Source organism: Accipiter gentilis, chromosome 6 (assembly GCF_929443795.1).
Source record: "Accipiter gentilis chromosome 6, bAccGen1.1, whole genome shotgun sequence".
Taxonomy (NCBI): Eukaryota; Metazoa; Chordata; class Aves; order Accipitriformes; family Accipitridae; genus Astur; species Astur gentilis.
In genome coordinates this window covers 2,044,573-2,070,807 of record NC_064885.1, presented here as the reverse complement: position 1 = coordinate 2,070,807, position 26,235 = coordinate 2,044,573, and the positions used below count along the sequence as shown (strand labels likewise).

The following is a 26,235-nucleotide window of genomic DNA, read 5'->3' as shown; positions in this document are numbered from 1 at the left end:
CCCGCCACGTACGTCTCCCGTCCCGGCTCCTTTCCATGGTTCCCGGCGTGACTGGTGCCTGCCTGCCGCCGCCGCCGCCCCCGCAGCGCGGCGCCGACCGCCGGTAAGGCGGGGAGGGTGGGGGGGGGGAGAGGCGGGACGGGGCTCTTTGTGCGCCGGGCCGGGCCGGGCCGGGCCGGGCCGGGCGGCGCCTCTCGGCCTGCGCGGGCCGCGGCCCGGAGCTCCGCGGGCCCGGGCGGGGAGCGGCGGCCCCGGGGCTGCGCCCGGCCGAGTCGTGGCCGGCGGCCGCCCCCGAGCCCCGGGCGGGGCGGGAGGTGTCGCCGCCGGTTCGGCTTCCTCCACCGGGAGGAGCGGCCCGGGGACGCCCGGAGGCCGGGCCCCGGTGCCCGATGTGGGGCCGAGCCTGTTGCGGCCGGCCGGCCGGCCCCCCGCTCCGGAGCCGGGCCGGGAGACCGGGAGGTCGGGGCCGCGGCTCGTGGGCCTGGCGTCCGCCGTTTCTCCCGGTTTTTCAACGTCCCGGTGGGTCCCCTTCAGCCGCCGGGCACCGGGAGGGTCCCGCGGGGAGCGTCCCGCGTGGGGACGGCCCTTAGGGAGGCGTGGGTGGGGGCGCGGGGTGAAGCGTCTCCGTCCCGGAGCGGGGTTGCCGGCAGCAGCCCCCGTCCCCCGTCAGCCCCCGGAGCATCGCCGTTCCCCGAGCGTAATCCCTCCGGAGCGTGGGGTGCGGCGGGCAGGGTTTGGGTTTCGGTGGCTTCCCCGCTGCGGGACGTCATCCCCTTCCTCTGCGCCTGGTTCGCGGAACGATGCCCTTTACCCGCCTCGACATCTTTGCCGGGGTGGGTCACAGCTCGGCGTAGGAACCGTGGCCGGGCCCTGGCGTGCCGAGGGGTTGGCGGTCGCCTCCTGGGCTCCGGGTTCTTTGTGGATCTTCGGCCAGGTGCCCGGACGCATCTGCCCCGTAAGGATGGAGGGCACCGTCCCGCCAGGCTGCTCCTCGCCCGGAGTTCCCGGCCAGCGCCGAAATTGCCACCGATGGGGTTACGGGCAAACGGCGATGGAGAAAGGTTTGAGAGCTGCCTCGCCTGTGGAAGTCACCGTTCAAAGCAGCACTCTCATGCACTGTCTGTCTTGTCAGGCAGGTTGGAAAGGCTCCTTTTTATTATTTTTTCAAAAAGCAGCAGAGTCACACCTCCTCCTCACGCCTCCTGCTGCTGCTACCACTGACAGCAAACATGGGGGACGGTAAGGACGTCCTGGAAAGCCACCATCCCGGGCTGACCTCTGAGGCTGCAACTGGGGCTTTGCTGGCGGGGCTGCCCTGCAGCGGGGGAAGCTGTGGCTCTCCTCGCCTCCTCCTCCTCCTCGTTCGTCTCTAGCAACACAGGCTGAAGCGGCATCTGCTCCCCTGCAAAGCTTTTTGTGATTTTCACGAAGGTTTTCCTGTGGAAGTGCCCGGCTGGAGCCCGGCGTTGGGGCAGCAAGACCCCAGGGGAGCTGTGCACCTCTGGGAGGGGAGATCGGCCGGTGCTGGCAGTGGGGCTAGAGGAAAGCTTTTGGTGGTCCTCGTGGCAGAGGAGACACAGCCCGTCATCAGCTCGCTGTGCCTTTCTCGTCGTTGTGCACCCCGCTCCTGTGGCCTTCCCTGCCGTGACGTCTGACCACCCCGGCAGTGCCTGTCTCTGCCGCGGTGAGGACGTGCCTGATGCCAGCAGAGCCTTACACGCCGATCCCTGGGTGCCCGCACACCCTTCCCTGTGCCGGAGCCTCTGATTGCCGAAAGTGTTTCCTTCAAAGACGGGTGAAAGGCGCCCGTCTTCTTCCCAGCCGCAAAGTTCCCAGGAAAGTTTTGACTTTTTCAGCTTTTTATTAAAAAAGAGCTTTCAAATTAAAAAAATCCCTAACAAAACAGCGTCTAACCTGCGCACCGACACCTAACCTTTTTCCCCGACCGGATCCGTGGCATGGCTGAGCGGGCTTTGCCGTTGCGGTGGCGTGGGCGCTGTGGTCCCCCTCCGCCCCGGGCTGATAAGAGCATGCGGGGAGCGAGCAGGGCTTCCCAGCGCGATAGCGAGCGCTCGGTACTTTATCTGCCTGCACAAACACCCTGTGTGGGGGCGAAGATAATGGGGATGCTGCGTGCTGCGGGCAGCGGCATTCGGAGGGGAAACGGCCGGGAGAGGAACTGGAGGGTCATTCGTGTCCAGTGTCCGTGCCGTGAGGGTAAACTCCTGCGGTGGGATGCGTGGGGAGGGGGCTGCTGCCGTAACCCTCTGGGTGCGCTCGCCATCCAGCGTCGCGGGGTGCTCGTGGTCAGAGCTGGGAAGCTTTTGGGTGGCACGAGTTCACGATGATGATTGTATACTATAAAATAAGAAAAATGAAGTAATAACACGGAGCACCTCGCAGGTGTGCGAGGCGGTAATGGGTCCCTCTCTTGTGGCATGGCCGGGGCGGCAGCATTGCTGTGGTCGGGGTGTCGAGGGACATTGGCCGGAGCCTCGCCTCTGCTCAGCAGCACTGGGCTTGCAGCAATGGTTCGGGGACCAGGTTTTCCCAGGCCTTGGTCCCGTTTTGGGCTGGTCTGCCGGTTCCCTGGGGTCAGTGCAGGAGCCGAGCGGGTACAGCGGTGTGTGAGGCGAGCCGGGACAGGGAGCCTCGCCGGCGAGACAGTCTCTAAATGGAGTAGGGAAGTAGGAAAGAAACCCACCCCAGGTGGATGAAAAGCCGTCTGAAAATAACGGGAAACGAGAACAGGGGGGGACAGCTGGGTCTGGTTCTTGCACCACGGAGCAGCCCCGCCGGTGTCGTGTCCCCACCGCTGCTCTGTGCCAAAACCACCAGCGTCCCACGAGTATCGGCCGCCGGCCGGCCTCTACCCCTGCGCGGGGGGGTCCCCGCATCCGCCCCGGTGTTGGCAGCGCTGGGGGGGGGCCAGGCTGCGGTGCCCCCGGCCGTGGTGCCCCCGTCCCATCCCGCCCCGCCGGCCGCCTTTGATGCGAGTGAGTGGCAGGTCCATTGTGGCCCCTTTGTGCCTCCCTCGGTTCTCGGGGTCCACACAAAACCTGCCATGGAAACCAAAGCCAGGCGCTGCCCCAGGAAACCCGCAGGCGCAATTAGGAAATGCAAATATAAATGCAAATTCCTCTGACGCCTTCCAGGGCCAGGAAAGTTGTCCCTGGGCCACTGATGTCCCCGGGGCCACTGGTGTCCCCAGCTGCAGGGATGGGGAGGGCACCGGGGCAGGACTGGACAGGCAGCAAGAGCTGGGGTGAGCTGCTTTTGGGGTGCCTCGGGCTCTTCCCTGGCCACCCCGTGCTCGGAAGCGGGAGGAATGGGGCATCTTAGCCCGTGCCGAGTGGTGACTCATAGGTGACAATATGACATTGATATTTTTTTCCATCCTCTCGGTTGCCCAGCGACAAACAAACAAACAAGTGTCTTAAAACCCAAACTAACTGCCTTGCAGGAACTGTCCCCTCCTGCCACGGTTGCGTGTGGCTGGGCTCTGGCATGTCCCCATTGCTGGTGGTTCTGCCTGTGTCTTTTGGGATTTGTTGTGGGGAGATAACTGTCTTTCTCGCATCCTCTACAGCCACGGTATGTGAGCCCGGCAGAGGGAAGGCGGGCTGGTGGCTTGCCGGTATGGACCCTCCTTGCCAAAGCGCCCCAAGAATAGATGGAACAGGAGATAAAATCCACCCACAAATAACTCCAGGAAGCACAAACGCTTCAGGTCTTCGTTTCTAGGTGGCATTTATGAGCAATGGATACTCTGGCCCTTCCTTGGGTCCCCAGAGGAGCGTGTGTGGGCGGTGTGAGGATAATGGGGCTAAAGAGGATGGAGGGGAGGGGGGGAAGTTAAGGGAGGATGCTGATCTGAGCAATTCCCCTCCCTGGGAGGAAGCAATAATGTTTTCTTTTCCTGTCTCCTGGAGGAGCTCTAGTTAGGAGCCAGGGAGATGAGGTTGGCACGTGGAGGGCATCGTCCACAGCAATAATCTGTGTGTGGAAGAGCAGATCCTTTATGCGCCGATCTGAGCCCAATCTAGGGCTATACTGCTTAAAACCAAGCATTTGTTGATGGCTTTTATTTTTCCAAGCTGCAGTCCCTAGATCCTTTCCTATCGGCAGCTGAAGTGGTGCGGGATGTGCCTCCCCATTAGCGGTGCTTTCCCTCAGCCCCAGTCTGCTTTTATTGCTGGGAAATGAGCTCTGACTCCTGGAAGTGGTATTTCTTCCTTCTGCCTGACAGCTTGTCGATCCCTGCCCTCTTTTGCTTCCCCAGGGAAGGCGCACACAGCCGGGCACGCAAGCACACCGGCGATGGAGCCTTGCTGCTGTCCTTGGCGTAGGAAAGCAGGGCTTGAACAGGGGGAAAATAGGCAGATTGTCTCCAGAAAATGGAGCATGGCACGCTGCTAGGTGGGTTACGGTGACATTCAGGCTCAAAGCTGATTTTAATATTTGCCTCGGTTACAGAGTCGGTTAGAGCAGTGGGGTTTTTTTCTTTGCCACCACACTTTCAGGCAGCGGTTGAACACACACGAGTGCAACCTTCGCAGCAGCCGGGGAGCTCAAGGAGGTACCGCGGGCTGCACCGGCACCCTCCTCCATCGGGCACAGCCTTGCCTTCACCTCCAGGTGCCATCTGCGAGGGGATGGGGGGGAACGGGGGGACCAGGAGCCTGGGCACAGCTCCTGGCAGGATCCTGCCGGTGCTCCCCATCGTGCCACCCGCGGAGCCGGGCTGAGCGTGGGCAGGGGAGAACGGTGACCAGAGCTCCAGCCGGTGGGGATGGGTTGTGTGGGAGCACGTGCTGGGGCCGTAAGGCAGTAGTGGGGATGGGGAACAGCCTTTGGGGAGGATTCCTGGGCTCCTGAAGCCTAAACTGTTGCTTATAAAATCTTTGTGGCTTTTAACCTCCCTGGCTGGCAATTGCCATGGTCAGGCCAGTGCCAAAACAACTGGGACGGGACGGTGATGGGGTTGTATTTGGATTAATTAAGCAAACTCAAAAATAAGGAAACAGAAGCGAGATGGGATTTTGAAGAAGAATGTGACCTAGTTTGGTGGCTGGGCACAGCAAGTGGCCGGTGGGTGAAGGGGGCAGCGAGCAGAGCTGGGTTTCCCTCGCTGCCGAGAAACAGAGCTGTGCTGGCGCGGGAACAGACTCTGCTGCTGAGCTTGAAAGGAGACAGAGCTTATCTGAGCACTGGCCTGGCTTCAAATCCAGGTTAGCATCCCGTATAATTTCTGTATAAAACTGTGATGTGCTGTGATGGAGCAGAAGGAACGGAGCAAACTCAGTATTTCGGCTTTCGAGGGCTTTTCTCTCCCCTGTGAGCCCTGTTGTGCCAGGGATGGACGATCCTGTTCTTGAGGCTGGCAGGAGGGCCCTGACGTATTGGCGTTAATTAAATATCTGTCCCCAGCGAGGTATAGCGTTTCAGGCAGGTTCTCCTCTGCTAAGCAATGTCACCCGGCGCGAGGGAGGACAAAAGACCGGCGCAATTACAGTGTGACGCCGTGTCCCAGGACAACGAGGATACGGCAGCGCCCAAATTGTCGGCTCGGCACTTTCGCGGGATAGCTTGCATCAGCCATATGGCTTAGTGACTCATAAAAAAAAAAAAAAAAAAAAAAAGAGCTCCTCCACTTGCAACTTAATTAGTCCCTTTCTTCCCCTCGGTCTTGGCTCGCAGCGATCCCGACTTGTAAGAGCGATGCTGAGAGGCACTGGGGGCCGAGTGGGGCTGCGACCGGCTCCTGCCGACTCCTGCCTTTGGTGCAGCTCAGGCTCATCCTGGAATGCCGAGGGATGGGCGACTGTGCAGCGTGGCTGGTGCGTGGCAGGCAGGTATCGGGCAGGAGCCTTTTCTCTGGCTTTACGCCGCGCATCGCTACTGTGCCATGTCGCAAGGGGCTGGAGAGGAGGGAGAGGCGAAGGGTCCTGCTTGGGAGGGCAGACGTGTCCTGCTTTACCTTTGCACCCAAAATACCTGCAGGATGGTCCCGGGGCTCCCTCAGCTTCCCTGGACAAGCTCTGCCGGGATGTCTGTGCCCGCTCGCCTTCCCGAAGGGCAGGACAAGAGCCAGGCGATGAGCAGCCCGGGAGAGCCCCTGTACTCGCACGCCTGCTCGTCAGTACGGTTGAGTTGTAAAAAAGCAAAACTACAGGAAGGCGACAGCTTCGGACGCCTGCAGTTCTCCTCTTTCATGCCAGCTTATTCCTGTCTGCTCATCACAATCTCCCCATTGCTGCACCTCCCTGTTGTCCCCCCGTGCCACCCTCGTCCTCTCCCCAGGGACATCTGAAGCTCCGGACAAGGTGACGGAGGTGCAGGACCTTCCCGTGCCGGTGAAACCCAGTGTCCCCAGTGGGTTTCACTGTGCACATGCTGTGGAAACCCAGGGGCTTTCCTCCTCCTCGGCTGTGGTTTAGTGCCCCAAGGGAAGGGCTTGCCAGCAGCCCGTGCAGTGATCACCTTTAAATCTTTTTACCAGACCCTAATGGCCAAGGGCCTGTCCTGGTAAATAATTCACCGTGCAGTCGGTGAGAGTTTTACTCGACTAATTTTGTTTCCATAGAAACTCGTGCGGTCTTGTTTCTCCACGAAGCCTCGGGCAAATCAATATGGTTTGTTGTTTTTTTTTCCTTCGCACGTTAAGCGGTAGCCCTTAAACCCTGACGGCAGGAGAGCAGCAGCCGGAGATGCTGGTGGCTGGACGGTACCTCGGTGCTGCCTTTGCCCGTGCCACCTCTTGTGTTGGCCCTGCTCCGCTCTGCCCGTCCCTGCGGGGCTGCCTGGCTTCGCAGGATGCCCAGGGCTGGATCCTGCAGAGATGCTTTGTGCCGCTGGGCTGGGACAGGGTAAGCCCAGTCTAATCCCAGTCTATTCCAGTCCATTCCCAGTATGTCCTTGCTATGCAAAGAGCTGGAGGGGAAGAGGCTGCCTCTGCTCAGGCTCTTTTTCTGTTTTCTCCTCTCCCGTCCTTTAATTTCTTTGACCCTTCACCTAAAATGGCAAATTAGCATTTGTGAATCAGCTGTGCTAATTATCTGGGGAGCAGGGCTGGCCCTGCCCCCAGCCTGGGTTCGCTTTCGCTCGCTCCCCATTAGGTGCTCACTGACCAAATCTAACCCCAAAATTGCCTGGATGTGGCTCCTCCACGCACCCTGACCTGGGTCCGGCCCCGGGGAGAGCCGCACACCTTTGTCTCTGCAGGAATTTTTATTTTCTTTCACTCCCTGCTGCTTCATGGAGCTTTTGTGCGAGCCGGGAGCACAAAGGGAGGAGAAGGGATAAGCAGTTAAAGATGGGTTCGTGTGACATATGGTGTGAGGGCTTTGCATGACGGCAGCGGCTGGTGCCGGAGGAATGTGAGCGGGCACGGGGGTGCCTGGGCTTCTCTCCTGCAAGGCTTGAAATGGATGGGTAAACTGAGGCACGGAGTTCGGCGACGGGCGCAGAGCTTTCCCGTGGGACAGAGGCAGCGCTGGCAGCCGGACCGTGCTGCTGTCGCCTGCGCCTTTGCACCGGGCAGCGCTCGCTCCTTGTAGCCATTTCAAACAAGCTCTAAGCTGATTTTTCAGCTGGGACATGTGTGTTTTGATGTCGGCGGTGAAAGCCAGAGGAGGAAAGGTCGCCGATGTTCAGCCACCTCTCGGAATAATCTTCTATCGGCCTCTCTGCTTTAGGCAGCCTCTTGATTCTAATTTATTACACGTTGATACAAGATAGATTTGAACAGAGATGCAGTTAAACCATACAAAGGGATGCTGGGTTACTTTAATCGCTCACACTTGCTTGACCTATTTTTTTTTAATCCCTTCCTGGAAACCTTATTTCATGTTTGAATTCCCTCAACTATTTTAGGAATGTCGCCCTACCAAGATCAAATTACCTTCAATGAAACCAGTACAAGGCAGCCTCGCAAGGCAGGCGACTTTTTGATTAAGATCTAGTGCTACCTCATTAATATAGGCTTAGTTTGGGGCGGGGTGGGGCTGTAATTCCGGCACGGCAAACGTGTGAAAGCCGGGGATTGGCGCGGCACAACGCCGAGGGGCAGGGGGCTGGCTCTGCCTTCCCTTGGCAGGGTGGGATGGGGGCATCCCGGTGTGGCCGGCGGTGCCGGGACCCCCGGTGCTGGGCAGCCCCCTTGTAGGATCCTGCTGCATCCCGGCGCTGGCGGGTGCTTCGGGTGCCGCTCCAGTGAGACGAGGGCTTACCGGTGAAGCCCTGCCCGGCTTTCCCATCCCGGCTGAGGGCGGCCTCCCAAGTTTTAGCTGGGTGTTGTTGGTTTATGAACCGGCTGGGTGCTGCGGAGGGCCGACATCTGGTCGGCTCACAAAGGGCCCTCATAAATCTCTCCGGGAGGATGGCATGGCTGGCCGCGGCTGGGCGAGCGACGGGTGCCCCGAGGCAGCGGTAGCCACCGCTTTTTCTCTCAAACGTGGTTATCGTGCATTTCCGAGCGCAGGTCTGGCCGCGGGCTCCCCAGTAAAACCGTCAGGTGAGAGCGCTTGAGCGGTAACGCTGACGATGCCGCACACCGGGACCAGAATCGCTCCATGGCTCTCCTTGGTCCCCTCTCGGCTGCTCCTCCGGCTTTGAGTGCTACTCTCGGAGCCGGGAGGGGAATTTCATTTTGGAGAGAGGTAAGTGCTGTACAGGTTCTCACACAGGGCTTACTTCTGCTCTCCTCCCTGATTGCTTTTCATTTTGAAAAGGGCTTAAACCCAGCCACTCTAATACATGGTAGAACAAGTATTAAAGGGGATCGTCAGGTGCTTATTTGTTTCCACGAAAAAGGATTTGCTCGCAAGCAGTTTTCCCAGGCTGCGGGTGGGGGAGGTGTGCATATGCATCCTCTGAGGCAGACAGAAAGATGACGGAGGGGATTTCGGAGAGACTGATAAGGCCCCATCCTGCACATCCTCGGCATGTGCTCTGCCTTTCAGTTTGCTGGTAGACATTACTGTAATTTTTCTTCCCGATCATTTACTTTTCATCCCAATTTCAACCCTATTATAGTCACACCTGCAGCCACCTGTGTGGAGCAATCCCTTTGCAGGGGCCTGGCTGCAGGCAGAGCTCGGCAAATCTGCTCTGGCCGAAGCCGTTGTTTTTGGTTTAACGTCCCTAGTTTTGAGACTTGCTCCAACAGTCTTCCCTCCAGCAGCTGGGGTGCTGGCAGCCCTTGTCTCTGGATAATCCCGCGCATGGAAATGCCTTCTGCGCTTCTGCTCCGCATCCCCCAGCCGAGTCATTACAGGCCTGGGCTTCCAGCCGCTACCGAGCGATTGGTGCCCTCGGCAGAGCGCTGGGCTGGGGGAAACAAGCACTTAATGGTGTCACCCCCATCCCGGCCGCAAACTGGACGTCGCAGCTCTGGCGTGTTTGCAGGGATGATCGACAAATGGCAGCGTGGCAATAGCAGGGGAAAAAGGGCTGGGCTGGTTTAGCGATGTTTGAGCAATCCCATCTGTTGTCTGAGCTGCAGCAGACACTGGGGAAGGGAATATTTGTGTTTGCACTTGGTGCCAAGGCTCTTCCCTGAGCTGCGAGGGCTGCGAGTGATCAGTCCCAGTGCTTTTACAGCTGTTCGCTCCTCCGTTCGGGCTGCGTTCCTCACAGAGCTGAGCAACTGTTGTTTCCAGCATGACATCATGAGTTCGACCAAACCCTGGGATAATCCACCTGCTCGTCCGCGCCGTTCCCGGATGGCTGACGGTCGAACTGCAGGCAGCCTCCTCTGCGACTTGCATCGCGCTTGCTCCTGGCTGGAGCTGACCCGAAGCGCCCGCAGCCTCTCGGGCCATCCCTCGATGTGAAAAGTCCATTTCTGCGAGGTATCGAGTGACCCGCTGCCAGGGCTGGGTTGAAACCAGCTTTGGAGAGGCGGGATGCTGGCTGGCACCGGAGGACGTGCTCCCCCAGGCTGTGCGTGCCTTTTCTGCTTCCCGACAAGCGTAATTAAGGGTTCCTGCACGGCTGCCGAGGTCTTGTTCTTGGCTCTGGCTCAGGCAAGGATGGATCTGAATTGTGCGAGTCATTAGTGGCTCCGGCAGGAGAAGAGGCAGGGTGCACCCATGGGCTTGCAGCGATGAGCCTTCTCCCCAAAGGTCAGCTTTTGTTTGGTCTTATTTTATGTTTTTTAAGTGGTGAGCTAACGGCAGGAGCTGAACCCAAAGGTGTGCTGGTGCCTGAGCACAGCCTGCAGTGAGAAAGCAACCATGGACGTGTGCAGGAGAGCATTCCGCGCTGTCCTGGCTAGGTGACGACGGCAAAACCTGCGTGGGCATTTTCTGTGCTAGCCCCCATCCTGGAGCGCAGAGCCGGTGTGGACGTGGCACCGTGGCAGCTGATAAAAGCTGGTGTGGACGTGGCAATACGGCAACCTTTCCTGCGGGTTTGATGTTATAGCGGCACGGTGGAAGGGCCGGTGCTGGCTTTGCGTCTGGCCCCCAGTCTGGCACTGGGATGTCACCTGGCACTTTCTCCATGGTGCAGGTCAGCGCCGGCACAACCACGGCCACTGGCTGCGGAGGCGGCTCAGCCGGGACCTGCCGCCGTGTCCCCGGGGCGAGCCAGGACCGGGCACTGCCCGTGCCCTGCGGCTGCCGACCCTGCCGGGACTGGAGGTTTTACCCCGTGCTGCCGGGGCTGGTGGGGGGCACGAGGGCAGTGCCGGCCCCATCGGGGTCCCTGCTGTCGCCTCGCTGCTCCCCGCGACCCGTGGGACGGGGACGCGCGCACCCAGAGCTTGCAAAGCCTTTAAGCTCCTCCTGTGATGGGCGCAGAAGGGCAAAGGATTACGCCTGCGTCCGGGTTTGGATGAATGAATAACAGCATTCAGGGTCTTTTCTGTGTGATAGAGGAGCAAGAACTATTTTAAGGCAGGAAGAAAGTTGGTCAGGCAACAGCTAAATGAGTCATCACAGCCTAATTTTGTGAACAGGGGGCCAAGGCGAAGAGAAGCCCAGTCCGCACCAAACTGCCCTGAGCGCGCCCCTGCTCGCGCCTGGGCTGGCAGTCGGACACCAGCTTTCTTCTTTCCTTTTTGGGAAATCCAAAGGATTTTGCTTTTCCTGGCGTCTTCCCAGCCCCTCACTGACATCACAAAAATAAGGGCCGAGCCCCTTGCTGGCACCGGTGGCTGGGGGGTCCCGCTGCCCTCCCCACGGCTCACCTGAAGATGCTGATGCAGACAAGCAGGAATTGGGGAGGATCCTGCAAATACAACTATTGTTTTACATTTTAAATTAACTCGTGCTGATGTCACAACTTGCTTTTCTCTGGATTTTAACTCATGCTGCTGTAGTGGTTTGCATTTCTCTGAATTAGCAGCAGGACTTTTAAAAATGGGTCTAAAAGCCTGCCTTTGCAGTGTTTCAGCTCTGCCCGCAGCGCTGTTTGCCCGTGGGACGTGCAGAGCAGCCCCGGTCTGTGCCGGGGACACCGGCTGCACCTCGGTTTTGCCGAACGCACCCTTCGCGGCAGCCTCCTGCAAAACCCCGCAGCCTCCGGGCGTATCTCAGGGGCTGAGAAGGTCCCAGCAGCGCGATCCCTCAGGGTTGTTTGAAGCCAGATGTGCAGCAGAGCCTTTTTGGTGTATAAATATCTTGTCCCTATCCCTAATTTAGTTCATCTCCTGACCAGAAGCTTTCAGTTACTCGGCGCGTCGCTGCGCTCAGTCACGCTATCCAGCGTGGGCTGCGATTTCAATGAGTTGTCCCAGACTTTGGTGTCGCGTTGACCAACACCTTCCCCAGAACAGAGGCGTTTGCATCAGGAGGAGCCAGTCCCTCCCCGGCACGGCCCAGGGATTGCAGGGGGATTGCCAATGCCTGGTGTATGTGGTGGGCTGGGGGCTTTGGCTCCAGTAAATGGGATTTCCCAGCCTTCGCGGTTACAGAGAAGACCTTAAATATACACTCAAAGGTCAAACCCTGGGAGACAAAGATCCCCAGCCGCAGGTGCTTCTTGTTACTTTAGAGATCTTAGGATTTTTAAATAGATCTGGGGATTTCCAACCACATATTCTGATTTTGGGGGCTGAATTTACTATTTGAGGTTTATGGGCTAGCGTGGTGTTGCTGAGCTAATGGTTCTCTGCAGAAGCTCTCATCTTCATATTTGGACCATGTGTGTGTTTGCAGTGTATCCCATATAAGCTGTTTTCCCCTTGATGTCCAGGCTCTTTCCCCATCCTCTTGGAGTAGCCAGATCTTTTAAGGAGCGTGTGTACCCTGTGAATGTGTTATAACTCAGTTTAATATGTGACTAAACCAGCCATGCAATATTGCAATTAAAGTATAATACCAGAGGTGTGAACAATGCCAGCTTTTTGCTGTGCATGAGTCATGACAGCAGAGGAGGAACCGAACAGCAGTATTTTACTAATTGACTCCAGCAGATTTATTTGTCCTCAGTGAATAGAGGCGGGCAGGGCTGTCAGAATTGTTCCTGCTCCACTCACACAACGCTGCTCCGTGCCTGGCTCCTGGCGAGCAGGAGCTGATCCTGGGGATAGAGAGCAACTGCAGAGATGGAGACGGTTCTCGGCTGAGTGATCTGTTAAATGCTTTTTGTTAGTGAGCATGGAGTGAACCGGGGGCTCCCGGTGCGGTTTGGAAATGGCCCCTTGTGCCCGGCAGTGAACCTCCTTCTGCTTTTCCACAGGTCCTGTCCTGCGGGGCGAGCGAATGCCACGGAGAAGGTGGCACCGGCTGGAGGGACCCGTGGCACCGAACTCAGCCCAGGGACCACTGCCCTGGGCCGAGGCGCAGGGTCTGGTCGGTGCCGGCGTTTGCACAGGGCTGCTGTTCAGGCTCGCTCGCGGGGCTCGGCAGCAGGCTCGGTGCATCTGAATGCAAATGCATCCAGGATTACAAAAAAGCCAGGGAGGGAGAGCAGAGCGTGTCCACAGAGCGGGAATCATCCCCCCCATCCTCCGGATGCATCAGCGATTCCTCTGGGTACTGAGTCAGAGCAGGGCTGTCCCTGGGGACAAAAACCTGAGGGTTAACCGGCATTGCCAAAATAAACTTTCTCCCAGAGTTCGTGCCAAGTTTCCCACGTTTTGCAAGTGGGTTTTGCTCTCAACAGCCTCTGGAAGCCCCTTGGAGCAGCTCGGGGCTGTGAGCTGGCACGGCAGCCGAGGCTGGGTGAGCACTGGGGACGTGGCTGTCGTGCACAGCCTCGCTACGGGCAGGAGAGAGCCCGGGTGACCTTCAGAGGTGACTGCTCCGCTTAATGGCTTTGAATCTGATTATACCCTGTTTCGCTAAGAAATGTGCTTGGCACGTTCTTCTGAATTAAATACCATTTTAGGGACAGTTATCTTGAACCCTCTGCTTGCTGCTTAGGAAAAAGCCTTTGAAAATGATATTATGGATCAAAAGTGTTCCTGGGGTAATTCTGTTTCAACAGTGGAGTTAATCCAGAACTGAATTTGGCCCTGCATTTCCAAATGAGAAGTGGTAGCTGTATAATCTGTTTACGGTTTTAAAGTGAATGTTAATCTTGGATTTGGTGGCTTTTCCCAAGGGTCGCTTTGCCGTACTGCAGAGTATTTTAGCCCCCTGCTCTGAAACTCTCTGAGCCGACTGCGTTTTTATTTAAAGAGAGATTTTACTGTGTTTATACATACATGTCAGACCCGGAAGTGTTAAATCTGGGGAGCCCTCGGTAGTGGAAGTAATGCCATTTTTCTTACCTTGCATTTTGTTTGTACAGCACCTGGCACGGTGCATCCAAGCTCCGGCATGCCAGCCGCGCTGCGGGGATGGCAGGGTCCCACGAGGATGCGGTTAGACGTCTCGAATTGAATCGAACGTCTGCTGTTGAGCCAGGGGATCTTGCCACGTCTCCGGGTGCTCCGTCCCGCAGGTGACTTTCTCCCCTCTCCCCTCCGCAGGTGGGAGGATGCTGCAGCGTGCCGGGGGCTGACGCGCGGTGCCGCCGGCCGCGGGGAGCAGGACCCCCGCCGCCCGCCCATGCTCCCCACCAGCCGCCGGGGCAGCGCCCCGTGACGAGGGGGCGGTGGGCGCCCGCCACGCCGCAGCCGGGACCGCAGCCGCCGTGCCCCCGCGCCAGCCGCCCCGCCATGACGAGCCTCTTCCGTCGGAGCAGCAGCAACGGCGGTTCGCGCGGCGGCTCCTCCGCCCAGGAGCTCAACAACAGCCGCCCCGCCAGGCAGGTCCGCCGGCTGGAGTTCAACCAGGCCATGGAGGACTTCAAAACCATGTTCCCCAACATGGACTACGACATCATCGAGTGCGTCTTGAGGGCCAACAACGGCGCCGTGGATGCCACCATTGACCAGCTCCTGCAGATGAACCTGGACAGCAGCGGCTGCGATGACAGCTCGGATTCGGAGGACAGCATCCCCCCCGAGGTAACCCCCGCCGGTGGTCTCTGGCACATGGCTAGGGCTGGGGGTCCCCTGCCTGGACTCCTGGCTGCCACGGCTGGTTCATCACGAGCGGGCAGCTCAGTCTCATCCTGCCTCGTTTCTGCCTGGGCATGGAGCTTGTCGGCTGTTGCGGGCGGGCAGAGATTCGAGTGCCTGATTTGGCTGATCTGGAGTGTGCAGCCTGGCTGGTTTGTCTTGGACAGTGCTTGAGGCTCGAGCGAAAGCGCTCTTCTCCCTCTCTCCCACCCCAAAACCCAACAGAGACCCTTTTGCTGCTGTCAAAGGGTCCCCGAGGGCTGCATGCACCCAGGGATGGGCTCATCTGCCCACCTGAAATGCGGTGCCTTGAGATCAGCACCTCCAAACCCCACCAAAAGCCCCCCTGGTTCAGGGGACTGGTGCCGGGAGTTTGCCCCCATCCTCTGTGCAGTGTTCAGCCTGTCCTGTCCCCGTTTTGCTGCCATGTGCAAGTGGGGAGCGTTTCTCTGGCTCGCCCTCACCCCGTCCTCTCACCCCACAGATCTTGGAGCGGACCCTGGAGCCGGACAGCTCGGATGAGGAGCCCCCTCCCGTCTACTCCCCTCCCGCCTACGAGAGCCAGGAGTTCGGCAGCCGCTACCCCTGCGCGCCGCCCACCCCGCCGCCCAGGTGAGCCCCCAGCCCTGCGCCGTGGCTGCACCGCGGTGGCCGGCAAAGCACCCTGTGCCGGCACCTGGCGGGGAGTCTTGCTGCATGTTAGCCAGCCCCAGAAAGGGGCATCTGGCATCAGTTCGTTAGGGTCAGGCAAGACGAAGCCAAGGGAGATGAATGAAGCTCGCAGCTGGCTAAAAAATCCCTGCAAGGCCCTAAAAAGCGAACAGCTGAGGGGCCCGGAAAGCCACGCTGGCAGCGTGTGGAATGGCAAAAATCAGCTACCGGGGGTGGGGAGCGCTCATCTCCGCTCAAAAACACCAGGTGCTGGGCGTCTGGGGCCCCACGCATCATGGCTCTCAGCACTGGAGACCTCGGGTCTGTTCGATTTGCTGCTGCTGGGTCGCCGAGCCCCTTGGGGGTCTTTGGCCCCACGGGCTGTGGGCTCTCCCCCGGGGGCAGTGCCTTGGCCATAGCCTTGGGGCTTGCAGGAAAGCAAGCGCCGGTGCCCTGGCCACCTCTGTGCCGGCCCCCTCGGACGAAGGCACTGCCGGCTGCGCAGGCTGGGTGTGACATCTGGTGAGAGACGTTCATCAGCTTCGTAAGCACAATCCTGCCGTGCTAGGGCTCCCATAGGGCTGTTTTCTGGGACTCCGAGCAAAACGAGGAGGAGAAGGGAAATCCAGCCTGCATAGTTGCGGGGCAAGGCTTGAAAAGCAGCTCCCAGAGATTTCAAACTGGCTAGGAAAGCCTTTCGCTCTCCAGAGCTAACGCTAACGCCATGGGTTTGGGAGGTGTGCTGCAGTTTCTTGGTTCCCAGCACCACCGGTGGAGCCGGGCGGGGGGCTGCCGTGCCGGACCCTGTGCCCTGCTGCTGCAGCAGACGTCGGGGGTTTTCACCCTTGCCAAAGGTGCTGTCTGTGTTTGCCCCGCAGGACAGACGTGCCGGGACCCGGTAGCACTCCAGCGCCCAGGCGCTACAGGAACTGGAACCCACCGCTCCTGGGCAATCTCCCCGAAGACTTCCTCCGCATCCTTCCCCAGCAGACCGCCGGTACACAGGTGAGGCTTGCTGCCCCTTCCAGCCTGCGCCCCGGCTCCGTGGTGCAGCATGGAGCATCAAACTTGGTCCTCGGCCACCCTGAGCTTGCAGTGTCAGTGCTCTGAGAGTATCTGGGTACTGGGTGCCGACTAAACTGAAAGTCTTGGAGCACTTCTTGTTGTTCAAGGCGAGAGTGAAGTGAACAAGGTGGGAAAGGGGAATCTTCCAGCAAGGCTTCAATGTTTTTCCTGCCGTTAGCCCAGCAGTTAGTGCCAGCCATGCCACTTGCAATAAGCACCTACTATTTCAAGTTATTTTAAAATCTTACTTGCTACCCTGGTGAGAAGCAGCAGGACCAGCATACGCTCTTGGGGAGAGCGGCACTGCCAGGGTGCTCGGGGGCTGGTGCAGTGGAACTTGGGTGGAAAATCTAGTGCAAACCAGAGGATTTTCCCCTGGAGAGTTACCATGTTCTTCATGACGGTTTCGGAGCCACGGGGCTTGGGGTTGCAGGTGCCTTTCTGCCCACAGCAGGGCAGGCAGCGGGCAGCACCCTGTGGGGAACAAGCAGCCCCAGCGCAGACCGTGCTGGGCACCCAGCTTGGCTCCAGGCATGCCACATCCCCAGGATGTCCCTCGGCCCCTTTGCTAACACAGGAGCCAGCCCGCAAATGGGACTAGTGCCCTCCTGGCACGGCGAGGGGCTGGGGGGGCCTGCAGGCACCCTGCCTTCCCCATGCATCGGTTCCTCCCTCCCTTTTTGGCTCCGAAGGCAGCCTGCCACGTTTTCATAAATGATTGCCCTGGAAGTTGAGCTTCGCGGGCTATATTACCTTTCTGGGAATAGGAACGTGCCAATTCATTTGGGCTCAAGGGGAGGAGAGGAGCAGCTGCTCTTTTCTTTCCCCGGTAATTGTGTGCTTCTGCTTTTTATGGCTCTCTGAGAGCAGCTACAAATCAGATAAATAATGTAGGCAAGGATGGGGGTGCGGCTGTAGAGTGTGGCTCTGCTGCTCCCCAGGTGCAACCGCACTGGGAGCCAGGGGAGAGCATGAGGTGCCTTGCGTGGGGACGTTCATCAGTGGGAAATTGCAGTCTCTGCTTTTTAGACAGGGGGAAATAAAAGCAGCGATGCTGGCTGAGACCGTTCTCCCTCGCCTCCCCACCAGGTCCTGTCTTGGCTCAACCCCACAATTTAAAGTTAAAAATCTTTGCAAGTCTGCACTCTGCAAAGGAGCTCTTCTGGAGGCACCGGTTCCTCCCCATGCCACGCTAAGCCCAGACCAAGATGTCCCTGTTCCTGCATGGGATATCCATCCCTACCTGCCTCCGCCCCATCCCCATTCCTGCTGGGCAGAGGTGGTGGTACCCTGTCCCGCTTTGTCCCCTTTGCAGCAGCACCGTCCCGAGCGCAGCCCAGCCGGGGGGGATGGTGCCCCGTGCTGTCGGGTGCTGGATTTAGGAAGGAGGGATCCCTCTCCCCACTGGGGAGCAGCCAGTCGATGGTGTAACAGAGGAGCAAAAGGCCAAGCTCAGCCTGAGGCGTTGCTGCAGGAAACCTCCTGCACGCACCGGCGCAGGCACCGAGACCACCGACCGACCTCTGCCATGTTTGCCTCCTGCCCAGGGCTCCCACGGCTGCCGGCAGCCCGTGCCGCGGGGGCTCGCCCCGCGGGGTCAGGGCTCCCTGGAGCAGGAGCGGCGGTGGAAGCAGTACCTGGAGGACGAGCGGATCGCGCTCTTCCTGCAGAACGAGGAGTTCATGAAGGAGCTCCAGAGGAACCGGGATTTCCTCCTCGCCCTGGAGAGAGGTGAGAAGTGCCTAGAGTGAGAGTTTCTAGAGGTAAAAACCTCTACCTCTGCTTTTTGGCTGCCTGGCCCCCCTGTGGCACTGGCTGCTGGCAGTGTTGCCCTGCCCGTGGCATCGTGGCTCATGCCAAAGCAGAGCCAGCGCAGGATGTGGCCAGGCTGGTAGCAGGTGGTCTGACACCGGGCAGCGGGCTGCTCCCCGGGCTCCTGCTCCTGGTGCTGAGCCGCCTGCCCTGAGGCTCTCCTCCCCCTGCCCACCTCTCTGCGGTGTCTCTGGCAAACCCCAGCAATAATCCATAGCAAGGAGCCTCGGAAATGCCCTCCGAGCCCAGCCCGGCCAGTGTGCCCTCCCCGGCTCTGTGTGCCCTCCTCAGGTGCTGGCAGAGCCTGAACTGCAGAGCGGTTTTGCCATGATTGCTCCTTCCCTGTCACCATGCTCCTTCCCGGCAAGCCAACAGCCGGCTGCTCACCCAGCGCCGTGGGGAGGGCTCAAGGGCATCAGTGGTTTTCTGCTGCTGAGCAAAGAGCACCCCTTCCCCTCCCTCGCTCTGCCACCAGCTCTGAGCCTCGGAGGTCTCGCTGGTGGTTTGCAGGGTCCCGGCAACACTTTTCACTGCAGGGCTTTGCCCCCGGCCGCCGCAGTTGGAAAACCGCCGGCGTGCTCGCCGCATGCTTGCAGCGGGTGGGCGGTTCTTCTGCTGCGGTGAGAGGAGTGCTCCCACCTGCTGTTGCGGGCTCCCACCAAAGCGCTTGCGGTCACCGTGCTGACGTGAAGCCCGAGCTCCCTCCCTTGCCGTCAGCCTGTCCCTCCACGGCTGTGGGGGCCATGAGGGGAGAGGGGAGCGGAGCCGCGTGCGCTGCCTCGAGGGTCTGATCGAGCTGGGTGCCGGGCTTTTTGTTTTTCAGATCGATTGAAATATGAGTCAAAAAAATCCAAGTCGACCAGCGTTGCTGTCAGCAACGACTTTGGTTTCTCCTCCGTAATATCAGGTAACTTTCAAGATGGGTGTGCGCATCGCCTCTCAGCAGCGGGATGCCACACAGCTCCGGTGTTCCCAGCCCTCTGCCCAGCTCCCTCCGAAGTGGCTGCAGGGTGAGGAAACTGGCTGATCCCTCCCTGCCACCACCCCAGCACAGGAGAGGAGCTGGTTGGTGATGGGGACGGACACTGCTGCCCTCCCTGCCCTCCCCACGTGGAGGATTGTGCCTGGGAGGCATAATGACTGTTCCCGAGTAATCCTGATTAACCTCGGCCAGCAGAGCAGCTGCCTGGGGTCAGAATTAGAGCTGGTGTCTGTCGATGGCCCTGTGCGGGGGTGTGCGAGACGCAGCGGCTGGGCGCACGGTGCTTTGAGGGCACTCAGACCTGGGGAAGGGCCGTGGGCCCAGGTGGGCACGAGGACGTGGCTGTGGGGGTCTCTGGTCCACCAGACCGAGTCGCTGGGCTGCCTGAACTTCTGCTCCTCATCTGGTGGCCCTGCCATCCCGGGTACTGAGCACGGGCATGATCTAATACCCGGAGCGCAATTAGACCTGGGGGTAATTTGGGGCTGGTGTCCCTGGAGCACCACAGAGGGAGGCCTCCTGCTCTGCAGCGGTGCTGGTGGTGGGGCTGAGCCGCCAACTCGCCCCACGTCTGCTCGCAGGTGGCTCAAGGTGAGCATCCCCGCGGGGCCGAGGCTGTGCTGCAGCCGGCATCCGTGCACCCACGGTCTCGGGGGTTATATCCACAGAGGATCCTCGTCCGGAGCCAGCCCTGGCGTGCCAGTGCCCTCATCCTGCCTGCTCTCGCTCAGCTCTGCTCGCGGCAGGGCTGCTCTTTGCTAGCACTGGAATTGGGTCATGGAAATGATTTGTCTTGAGCCTCCCCTCGCCGCGCACGCACTCCCGGTGACCAGATGTTTGCCTTCCAGGTGACGTAGCCCCCTCTGTAACCAGCGAGGCCGGCGGTGCCGTGTCTGACGATGCCTTATTCAGAGACAAATTGAAACACATGGGAAAATGTGAGTCGGTTCACAGGCTCCGTGTTGGCAGCGGGATGCCTGCAAGGGCTGGAGGGAAGCTGGGAGCGGGGCAGGCAGAGGAAGAGCCGGCAGCATTGCTTGGCGCTCGCCCAAGCGCTGCGGTGGTCCCCGCTCACGCAGCGTGTCCGCTCCGCGTTCTGCGTGCACGTCAGCCGGTACACGTACGCCTGCCAGCGCGTGTGCGTGGAGTTTTCTTGTTGCCTCCCTTGGCAGCTGGGCACACGCGTCCCCATCACCCTGGGAGTCGCACAGAGGGGCTGGCACATCGGCGCGCAGGGCGCGGGCCACTGTACGCTGCGGTGGCACGTTGTGCTGAGACGGTATTCAGCCCCAGCAGCGTGGCTTTGGGGTTGAGTTTCCGTCTGTATTCTACAGTCCTGGGCTGTTGCATCCCTGCCCTGCGGTGGTCTCCTCCTGGCCCTCGCCAGCAGCAGGGAGCTCCTGTGCCGCACGCCGGCACGACAGACGGGAGATGGAGATCTGGGTCTTGGTGCCCCAGCTCTGCACTGTCCGTCTGTCCCCGGTGCATGTGTGGGTTGTGGCATGAGTCAAGGATGCAGGTGGTGGTGTGGAATAGAGGAATTTCTGGGCAGTTTGTGTGAATCCTAGAAAAGCAAGCCAAGGGTTTGCCGTAACTCTCCCTTTTCCAATCTTTTCCTCTTAGCAAGTCACAGCCCGTTTCTCCCGTTGCAAAATAGACTGAGGTCTTTGGGCAGCTTGACTTGGGCTGCAGCCAGCTGAGACACTGGGGAGGTGCGGGTCAGTCACAGATAGGGAAGGTCATGAAAATCCCAGTGAAAGGGTAAAAACATCAGCACCTCCCGCCAGGGACCAGCATGTCCCTGTTGGTCGCAGGAGCTGGCTCTCTGAGCCTGGCAGCCTTGCGCGGCCCCGGTGTTTCCAGGCAAACCCAGAATATTGCTGTGGGGCATTGGGGTGTGGGTGGCTCTCGCACCGCTGGCCCTGGCCCTCTCTTCCCCATCGCCCATGGCAGCTTTGGGAAGGGTTTTGGGGCGAGATCCTCACCTGGCTGCTTCCTTCCAGCCACACGCAAGAAGCTGTTTGAACTCGCCAGAGCCTTCTCCGAGAAGACAAAGATGAGGAAATCAAAAAGAAAACACTTGTTGAAGCACCAGGTGTATCCTAAAAGGGGTTGGGGACCTGTCAAGGGGTGCGGGGCTGTCGGAGTGGTCTTGCTTGGGTGCTTCTGGGGACTCCCCAAGGCCATGGTCTGGACAGAGCCTCCCAGCTACCTCTTGCGGCTGGGCCGTGGGCTGGGAAGGGCGATTGTGGTACCACAGCCACATCTTGGCCCCACAACTGGTTTTCCTTAGCGGAAGGCGCAGGCTGGGAACGGCAGCTTCCACGGCAAATCTTCTCGACGATGTCGAAGGACATTCATGCGGTAAGTAGTGGCATGCCGCGCCATGCTGCGCCGTGTGCGCTGTGCTCAGCGTGGCTAGCTGGGGTCCTGTGGTGACTGGCCTCATCCTGCCCCATGCCATCACGCTGCTGGAGATGGCTCCCATTAGGGCTACAGGCTCGCTCCTGGTCCCACGCGGCTCTCCTGTGAGCGTGTGCTTGCTGGGGACCAGGGACGGGATCTCCTCTTTTGGGGAGCCTTGGGGGCTTGCAGCTGGGCTGTGCAGCCCTGCAGGATGCATAGCCTGGGGTCGGGGCACAGTCCTGGCAAATCTGTTGTCAGCCAGATGTGCTGTCAGCAGCAGGTCTTGGCAGTGTGTTTTGTGCCAGCCTGGACCACCCTGGGTCTGGCTCAGGTGGCATGAAATGGCATGGCAGAAATGGCCCCGTGGGCCAAATCCTCCTTCCAGTGTTCTCAAGCCTATTCTGGCAGAGAGTCCCCATGTCCCAGTCCCTGGGAATTGTCTGTCTGGGCAAGGAAATCCCTGCCCTGGGGCAGGGGGCAGGCTGCCTCCCTGCCGGGGCACCTCGCTGGAGTTGGGACCGTGGCACGGTGGCCGGCATCCCGGCGTGGAAGCAGCTGCAACTCCTGACAGCCCCTGCCTGCCTCTGCCTTTCAGATGAAGACTTCCAAGCACGGAGGCAGCAGCTCCGGGAGGAGGAGGAGGCGCCGAAGGAAGGGCAGTAAACGGTGAGAGGCACCTGGGGACAAAGGCTTCCCAGTGAGCATGCAAACAGCCCTGTCCGTCCGTCTGTCCGGGCTGGAGGAGGGAGCTGGGTGCTCTGGATCAGGTCCAGAGCGTGTCTGGGTGGGCACGAGCCCCGTTAGCAGCTGTGGATGCTGCAGCCGATAACGGCGGTGGCCACGGTGTGGCTGAGGCTGAGCATGCACCGTTCTCCTCCCCTCCAGGTCCCAGCGCTGGGGTTTATTGCTGGCACAGAACGTGCACAAGGCTTCGTAAGAAGATGGCTGAAAAAGGAAAAAAAAACACCCAACAAACAACCCAGTTTTTTGGCTGTTCCCCCTCTGCTGTTGTACTCCTCTGAAGTACAAGTATTGAAGTGAGGCACAATGTTTTCTTACCAGTGGTTTGAAAACAACTTCTATCTAGCAAATCAGCCAAAAAGGAAAAAAAAAAAAGGAAAAAAAGTTCGGCAGCTGATGTGAGCGGCTCTGGAAGAGCCAGAGGAGCTCAGACTTGGGAGGAGCAGCGTCCCGCCTGCTCTCTCAGTCCGAGCGGCGTCGCAGAAGGAATGAAAATCAGTTGTACTAACGAGGATGCATTCACATGTGGGATCTGCTTGGCCGGAGCACTCCTGAACATATCTCTGTAGCAATCTGATGTAACTTTACTCTGCGCACACAGGAAAAAAAACCACCGCGTGAGAAAGAGAACCTAACAGCTGTTGTCTACTATTGCTAGGAGTAATGAGCAGAGATTCAGATCAGGTAATAGTCAAATAATATAAATTGTTTATAAAAAGGAAAGGCCTTCTTTTCCTAGGCGTTTCACTTTGAATTAAACCTTTGCCTTCGGCATTGCTAAAACTGCCTTGAAGTACGGACGCTTTGTGCCGCCACGGGGCAGCACCAAGGGCTGGATTTCGCATCAGTTTAACCCTCACTGCCGAAGCAGGACACATCCCACCGGGTGCAGCGTGCCGGTGGTGGTCCCGGCTGCCGGGCAGGGCGCTCAGTGACTCCAGAGATGCCCCCCCGCCGTAGGTAAGATGCAAAGCCCGAGCTGGGGGGTTTGTAGCTGAGGCCGGTGGAGGCATTTTCGGCACGGAGAGTTTGCACAAGGGCTTGCGAGTGCTGCCGGGTTCGGTGCGGGGCTAGGGCTGGCCTGGTGGCAGAGCAGAGCACCCTTCCTCGTCCTTGCCCTGGGAGCTTGTTTCGCCAGGGAGCGTGGCAGAGGGCTGGGGCGGCCGGCAGACAACACTTGAATCATTGCAGCTTTCGGAGATGCTGTCAGGCTAAAAATAATTACGTAAACAAATTCCTTCCTTGTGTAAGTAATGAGTGACGAGCATAAAGTCAGAAATCGCTCCCGCCAGCACATTTTCTTCTCCTTTATCGGCATAATCTGTTTACTGCTAAATGCAGGAGGTGGCTATAGACGTGCCTGTTTCACTTTCTGGCTCCCGCGAACCAGCACAAATGTTGCAAGATCGGAGCTGCGAAGGCGGCAGACGCAGAAACCCCAGCCATCAAACACACACGCAACTGTTTTCCCTGCCTCTCCGCGGGGTTTGGTAACAAAAGCCCACATTGCAGGCGCTGGCTCCCGACAGGCTCCTTTTCAAACCCGCCCGGAGCCTGCATGCCTTTGAAGCGGACGCCAAGATTTCGTTCCCGGCAAGCGGCGCAGCCGGTGCACCTGTTGAGAGCCGCTGCCATCGCCCTCGCAGCCGCGGTGGGGATCGGCGGGCACCCGTGTGTTTTGCCTTTTCCCTGGTCAGGGCCTGGGCTGCTTCAGGGTGTCGGGAGCTGCAGGGTCTGGGTAATGTCCCGTTACCACCACCGAAGCGCCGCCGGCAGCACCGGGGCTTGGCCAAAGTCCGGGGTGCCGATGGCGAGGGTGGGATGCTCCGGGCTGGAAGCACCCCAAGACGCCAGTGAGCTTTGGGCTCCTAAAATCAAGGCAGCAGAAGACCCAGCCCACCGAGCTGATCCTGGCTTTGGTGTCCGCTCCTTTTCTTTTGAAGGAAAAGATTGAGGAGCATCGTGGCAGCGAGCTTTGGGCTCCTAAAATCAAGGCAGCAGAAGACCCAGCCCACCAAGCTGATCCTGGCTTTGGTGTCCGCTCCTTTTCTTTTGAAGGAAAAGATTGAGGAGCATCGTGGCAGCCCGGCTGACGGGTTAGAGCCGTCCCAAGCCACGCTGGCCTTGCTTCGACGTGTGCAGGCTCCGAGCCTGCCCTGCTCCATGTCGGGTGGAGGGAGGTGCCGGAGAGGCACGGCATGATTTGCACCGGGCTGCTCTGCACCATGTGGGGTAAGATGGGTGCCTGGAGGGACGCGTGTCCCTGCCTGGGTCGGGGCGCAAGCGTGGGGCTGCGAGTGCGAAGGGCTAAGTGTGAAGCTGGGGCTTTGCCGCTGGGAACAGAAGGTCTTTTAGTCCCTGGGTGGGACTTTTATTCCCAGCCTGAGGCTGGTGGAGAGAGAGGAGGGGCTCCTTTCCTACCCTCCGCTGGCTCTGGGGTCCGTAGGAGGCTGCCGTTATTCCCTCCCAGTCTAAAGCAGCTCTCTGCATATTTGGAAGAAAATCAAGCTTGGAACCAGATCAGCTTGTCAATGTTCCAGCGCCTCTTAGCTACCGAGGGCTTAACTTTCAGCGAAGTTTCCATGAACGCAGGAAGCACCGACAGGCAGTCGAGCAGGAGCTCGGGCTCTTGCAGGAAGGAAATTCTGCTTCTCCCAGCCAAGGAGGTTGTTACTGGAGGGCTGGTCTGGTGCGTGGGGAGGAGAGGCAGCAAAGTACTTGTGCCTGGGCTCTTGCAGCGTGTCTTCCCACTGCTGAGCCCCTGGAGGGTTTGCCGTGCTCCTCGTCCTCGCTGGAGGACGGGCTGCGTGGTGCCGTGGCTGCGGAGGATCGCGTTGAGCTCTTTTTGGCAGTCTGGCGCTGGGCAAGCCACGTTTCGCATCACGTCACAGGTCAGTCCTGCTGGAACCGCTGGCTTTAAGTGGCGTTAAGTGGTAAACGTCACCGTTCCTCCTCTCCCATCTGCTCAGCCTGCACATTAGTTGACATGTTGCCTCCAAGTTGTCTTTGTAACCCAGCCGTAGCTTGCTGGTGGAGAGGAGCCCAGAGACAGCAGGCTGCCTCTGTTTTTTGCTACGGGCTGGTCTGGCCGAGCACATCCCCGAGGCCTCCAGCATCCTCTGCTCCCTGCGGTGCTACCCGGGACCTGACGGAGCCCGCACAGGGGAGCAGGGCTGCAGTCCTGCGAGAAAACAGGGAGAGGAAGGGCAGCTGGGGGGGCTGCGAGCTGGAACGCAGGGGCCGTGGGGAGGGGACGGGTGTCAGCGTGCAACCTCCGCTCGCCGCACATGGTGGGTGCGAAACCCACTCCCAAGCCTCGCCAGCTCCGTCTACCCTGCCAGCAAAGGTGTTGTGTTAGTTGGGTCCAGCAACGCGCGCTAATCGTGAAGGGTCCCGCGCCGAGAGCGGGCACCGCGGCCGTGAGCACACAGGGTTGGGAGCGGGCTGGCAGCCTACGCTTCGCAGGGGCTTGGGGATGTCTTTGCTAAACACGGTCTAACAACTTGCCCTTAAATATCCTAGGCTAGGCAAAGCCTCTCTGAATGATGTCACTCTGTAGCCATTTCAAAATATCTTGGAGGCACAAAGCATCGTTTTAATGGAGGATGAAGAGTGATTGTTTTTTGTGTCCTTTAAAAAAAATAAATAAATCAGGTCTAATGAGTAGAAAGGCCACTAAAACCGGCTTGGAAGCCAAAATGCATTTCTTACATGAAAATATACAATTCTCAGTGATGTTTGTATCACTTCTATACAAAATCGTTTAAAAAGAGCAAAACAAAACAAAACAATCTGTGATGTTTGTGAGTGTTGCTATTTTAGAATTTATTTCCATAAGTGATTTTTTTCTTAAAGATGTTTAATAGTAATTGATATAATAAAGTCATCGTACTCTTAACACTCAGGTGTATTTTGCTTTTTTGGTCCCATTTCTTTACAGGGGAGAAAGGAAAGAAATCGGGGTGGGGAGGGAAATGCCAGCTCTACCCCAGCTCTAGCTGTGCCCCTCATGGCTGTAGATGCCCAAAAGCCGCCCTGGCTCATTGCCTCTCTGCTCGTTATCAGTGCTGAATTTGCATCGGACAATTTTCTCAAGAAAGCGAGCGCTGTGGGAGACCTG

The 26,235-nt window shown here is 58.9% G+C and overlaps 1 protein-coding gene across 3 annotated transcripts; it reads left to right on the top strand.

The window, feature by feature from the left end:
* Positions 1 to 26,013, top strand: CUEDC1 (CUE domain containing 1). Of its 3 annotated transcripts, none has more exons than XM_049803453.1 (11): positions 1 to 103; positions 13,925 to 14,404; positions 14,943 to 15,070; positions 15,988 to 16,114; positions 17,722 to 17,905; positions 18,810 to 18,893; positions 19,817 to 19,906; positions 20,972 to 21,065; positions 21,274 to 21,332; positions 21,970 to 22,040; positions 22,260 to 26,013. In XM_049803453.1, the coding sequence occupies exons 2-10, from the start codon at positions 14,114 to 14,116 to the stop codon at positions 22,035 to 22,037; spliced, it is 1,125 nt and encodes a 374-aa protein (XP_049659410.1). In that variant the 5' UTR covers positions 1 to 103; positions 13,925 to 14,113; the 3' UTR covers positions 22,038 to 22,040; positions 22,260 to 26,013. The 3 variants fall into 3 exon arrangements, with proteins under 3 accessions (XP_049659410.1, XP_049659411.1, XP_049659409.1); XM_049803454.1 differs by lacking the exon at positions 1 to 103 and adding an exon at positions 2,143 to 2,217; XM_049803452.1 differs by lacking the exon at positions 1 to 103 and adding an exon at positions 2,224 to 8,660.
* The last annotated feature ends 222 nt before the right edge of the window (positions 26,014 to 26,235 follow it).

Coding starts and splice junctions, on each gene's coding strand:
- CUEDC1 (XM_049803452.1), top strand. CDS start 8,574: ATGGCTCTCCTTGGTCCCCTCTCGGCTGCTCCTCCGGCTTTGAGTGCT. Junction 15,071..15,987: donor CCGCCCACCCCGCCGCCCAG/GTGAGCCCCCAG, acceptor TTTGCCCCGCAG/GACAGACGTGCCGGGACCCG. Junction 18,894..19,816: donor TTTCTCCTCCGTAATATCAG/GTAACTTTCAAG, acceptor TTTGCCTTCCAG/GTGACGTAGCCCCCTCTGTA.